Below are 3,907 nucleotides of genomic sequence, written 5' to 3'. Positions count from 1 at the left end.
CGGGGGGAGGCAGAGCAGAGGCTGTGATACCGGACTCCCGCCCTCCTCGCCCCCAGTGCCCGTGGCCAACAAGAGGGACACGCGCTCCATCGAGGAGGCCATGAACGAGATCCGGGCCAAGAAGCGCCTGCGGCAGAGCGGGGAGGAGCTGCCGCCGACGTCCTAGGCGCCCCAGCCACCGGGGCGGGCCGGGGACGGCGGGGGACAGGCTGCTGCTATCACAACCCATCCTGGAGCCCCACCTCTGCCCGCCTCCCATCCGCGGTCACCGGGTCACCGGCCCCGGGTGGGGAGGCGGGTGCTTGGCGTGTCACGTCGGAGCTCGGATCCCCGAGCGGGGTGTGTGCGTGTGTGCGTGCGAGTGTGAATGCGCAGGTGGGTATTTAACGTGTATTATTCTCCTTTCTCCTTGGAATTTTCTTCCCCACGAGGCTGGGATTACTTTACGTTCAATAAACACTGTTTGACCCACGGTCTTGTCTGTCTGAACGGGGAGGGGCAGGTCCTGGGGACGGAGGGAATTTTAGGTTGAAGGGGATGAAACTGCTGTTTGTGTAGAGCAAGGACGGCCCGATGCTGGCGCTCCTGCGGGGACACGGAAGAGGACTTGCGGAGTGTTCACGCTCTCGCCCCCGAGAACTTGCCCGTCCCGAGGAGCGTGCACACTTGAGTCTTACTTGGGCTGCCGCGCACCTGTGGGCTTCCGCTGGCGGGCGGGCGGATGCTACGTGGCCTCCCCAGGGGCGCCTAGGGGTGCCGCAGAGGCTCGGTCCCCACCCACGGCTCCACGGTCCTCCAGCGCCTCTCCCCCTGCGTCCACGGCACCGGCTTCCCCAGCCTCGTCTCCTGCCGGGTCCCGCAAGGTCCCACATCTGTCCTTCCCTTCCCGCCCCACCCGTCCGCCCAGAGACCGGCGTCTGCCGGCTCCCACAAGGACCACACGGCGGCTAGGTTGGCACCGGCGTTTATTTCCCAGGGAGCGGCTTGCAGGCCTAGGTCTGTCCTGTGGGGTCTCGTGGGGTCTCAGGGCCTCCAGCTGCTCACTTGGCCTTCGGGTTACGGAACTTACGTCCGGCAAAGACAGCCTTGTCCCCAAGAGCCTNCGAACCCCGGCCGCCCGCCCCCCGCGCCCGCCCCCGCGGCAGCCCGAACCTCATGAGCTGGTTGTACTTGGCCAGGCGCTCCGAGCGGCAGGGGGCACCGGTCTTGATCTGAGCAGGAAAGGGGAATGTGGAAGCCCGCGTGAGGCCGCAGAAGCGAGGTCTGGCCAGGCCCCGACGGAGCCAGCTCCCCGTGGGGCGTCCAACCCAGGAGTGGGGCCCCAGGCCCCCCAGGAAACTCGGTCAGACCCTCGGGGGCCGTGAGTACCTGTCCCGTGCAGAGCCCCACCACGAGGTCAGCGATGAAGGTGTCCTCAGTCTCCCCGGAGCGGTGGCTCACCATCACCCCCCAGCCGTTAGACTGGGCCAGTTTGCAGCTGGGCACAGAGGACACCCGATCAGGCCGACTGACCGGGGCCTCAAAGGGAAAGCCCAGGGCTGGTGGGACTTCTCCCTTCCATCTGGGGGAGGGGGGCCCCTTCGCAGGGAGGGGAATGACTAAGTTCTCGGGGGAGGAGAAAAGGGGCGATTCTAGACTCTGAACCCAGGCCCTGCACATGCTGGGGGGAAGGAGGGCAGGATCCGGGTGGGGGCGGGGCACGGTGGGGTCACCTGGGCAAAGATGTGGGGTCAGGAGGGCGGGGCTGGGGCAGGACCCAGGGAAGTGAGACGCGGCTGGCCAGGCAGAGCTGGGGCGGAGGGAGGCCGCGGCGCCGGGGCGGGGAGCCACTCACGCCTGGATGGACTCGGTCACGGAGCCGATCTGGTTGACCTTCAGCAGCAGGCAGTTGCAGGCTTTCTTCTCGACGGCCTGGGCAATCCTCTTGGGGTTGGTGACTGTGAGGTCGTCCCCCACGATCTGGATGTTAACCCCCGAGAGGAATGAGGTCCAGGTGGCCCAGTCATCCTGGTCAAAGGGGTCCTCGATGGAGACCACTGGAAGGGGATGCGGGAAGAGTCCGGGTGAAGATCCGAGGAGTTTGGAAGGGGACCTCACGGGGCTCAGGACGGCAGCAGAGGCCAGGGGCTTGGGCGGGGCCCGCGGGACGCGTGGGGGGCTCACCGGGATAGTTCTTGATGAAATTCTTGTACAGCTCCCCCAGCTTCTCCCCGGTGATGTGCCGTGCGGGGTCATCGGGGGACTTGAAGTCGAGATCGTACTTCCCGTTACGATAGAACTCAGACGCTGCCACGTCCATGCCGATCACCACCTTGTCTGGGTAGCCAGCTGCCTGGATGGCCGTCTTCAGCAGCTCCAGGGCTGGGGGAGGGGCAAGAGAGCGCCTGAGGCTCCGGGCGCCCCGTCTCTGCAGCCCCCTCCTCCGTGGGGACGTAGGGTCATGTCCCTCGGAGCCCACACTGACCCTCATTGTTCTCTAGGATGTTGGGTGCGAAGCCGCCCTCGTCGCCCACGTTGGTGGCATCCTTCCCATACTTGGCCTTGATGACACCCTTGAGGTGGTGGTAGACCTCGGCGCCGATGCGCATGGCCTCCTTGAAGGAGCTGGCTCCCACGGGCAGGATCATGAACTCCTGCATGGCCAGCTTGTTTCCGGCGTGGGAGCCCCCGTTGATCACATTGAAGGCCTGTGAGGGGGAGGGGGAGCTCAGACCTGGGCCGGGGGCTGGCAGGGATCTAGAAGGAACGAGAATCCTAGTGTCCCCGATTACCAGTTGAACGGTCTAGGGGCGAGTACTTTTGCGCCTCGGAGTCTCTTTCCTCACTGCCGTGGGACAGGGATGCCACAGCTTCCCTGCAGGGTCACGCGCCAAAAATTACAGAAGCGGAGTGTGACGTTCTTAGCGTGTGGCTGCCGTGTGACAGTTAGTGACGCTGGCGTGGTGCTTACCCCAGGCCAGTGCTCCACGTGTTCTGTGAGCTCACTTCACGCTCACAGCAGCCCTATCAACTAGGCGCTTATCATCACCCATTTTACAGATGGGGAAAGTGAGGCAGAGAGAGGTGAAATACACTCGCCTAAGACCACATAGCTAGTGAACAGGCAGAAACCTAGCGGCTCGTCTCCAGAGCTCCCGCTCTTCCATAAGCTGCCTCGTTAATTAGTGATAAGTGGTACGTTATTAGTGAGATAAGGGAGATAATGTCCATAGGGTTTCCATCAACAGGAAATTGGGTTTAAGAAGGATTATCGGAGACAGAAAGAAACGCCAAGATCCTCGCCATGAGGAAGCGCGGGATCTGCTCCGGGGCCGGGGCCCGCACCGGGTCTAGCCTGGAATGCGAAGGCCCAGGGTTAGTCAAGGGAAGGCAGCCGAGGCTTAAGGGAAGGCTTGGACTGTGGGAAGGAGGGAGGGGCTGGGCGGCGGCTGGAGCCGGCCGGGCCGCCGCAGGAAACGGGTTCCCCGGAGCTGGGTCTGGAAGGTAGCCTTGCCCGGGGCAGCTCACGCCCTCCTCCCCCGCGGGTGCGGCGGCTCAGCCGCTGTGGCGTCCGGCGAGGGCAGCCGCACTCACGGGCACGGGGAGGACCAAGTCCGGGTTCCCGGCGAGGTCTGCGATGTGCCGGTAGAGCGGGACCCCCTTCTCTGCCGCGCCGGCCTTGCACACGGCCAGGGATATGCCCAGGATGGCATTGGCCCCAAACTTGGCTAGAGGAGGCGTGCACAAAGAGAGAGAGTGAGAGCTTCTCCCCCAGCGTCCGGGTCACCCCAGGAAGAATCCAGAACCCCACCCCGCCGGGCATCAGGAGCCCGTTAACAGATCTCTCCCCAGGAGCCCGGGGCGCCCTGGGAGCCCCCACCCCAGGGCAAGGTGTCCGCCTCAGGGCCGCCCGGCCCGGCGGGGGGCG

At 65.0% G+C, this 3,907-nt stretch overlaps 2 protein-coding genes across 2 annotated transcripts in view; one reads left to right on the top strand and one right to left on the bottom strand.

The window, feature by feature from the left end:
* SPAG7 (sperm associated antigen 7) overlaps nucleotides 1–472 on the top strand; it is a 3,963-nt gene extending 3,491 nt beyond the window's left edge. The window contains exons 6-7 of the mRNA XM_077746833.1: nucleotides 1–9; nucleotides 57–472. The exon at nucleotides 1–9 is cut by the window's left edge and continues 148 nt beyond it. Of these exons, the coding sequence (XP_077602959.1) occupies nucleotides 1–9; nucleotides 57–166 (119 nt within the window). The 3' untranslated portion in view covers nucleotides 167–472. The remainder of the gene's footprint in view (nucleotides 10–56) is intronic.
* A 568-nt stretch (nucleotides 473–1,040) lies between these two features.
* Nucleotides 1,041–3,907, bottom strand: part of ENO3 (enolase 3) — a 4,063-nt gene continuing 1,196 nt past the window's right edge. The window contains exons 5-10 of the mRNA XM_077746770.1: nucleotides 3,574–3,707; nucleotides 2,465–2,687; nucleotides 2,164–2,361; nucleotides 1,835–2,036; nucleotides 1,369–1,477; nucleotides 1,041–1,211 (exon numbers count right to left, since the gene is read on the bottom strand). Of these exons, the coding sequence (XP_077602896.1) occupies nucleotides 1,041–1,211; nucleotides 1,369–1,477; nucleotides 1,835–2,036; nucleotides 2,164–2,361; nucleotides 2,465–2,687; nucleotides 3,574–3,707 (1,037 nt within the window). The remainder of the gene's footprint in view (nucleotides 1,212–1,368; nucleotides 1,478–1,834; nucleotides 2,037–2,163; nucleotides 2,362–2,464; nucleotides 2,688–3,573; nucleotides 3,708–3,907) is intronic.

Source organism: Crocuta crocuta, unplaced genomic scaffold (genome assembly GCF_008692635.1).
Source record: "Crocuta crocuta isolate KB4526 unplaced genomic scaffold, BGI_CrCroc_1.0 scaffold139, whole genome shotgun sequence".
NCBI classification, from domain to species: Eukaryota; Metazoa; Chordata; class Mammalia; order Carnivora; family Hyaenidae; genus Crocuta; species Crocuta crocuta.
Note: the sequence above shows the minus strand (reverse complement) of the source record. Positions and strands in the feature narration are given on the sequence as shown.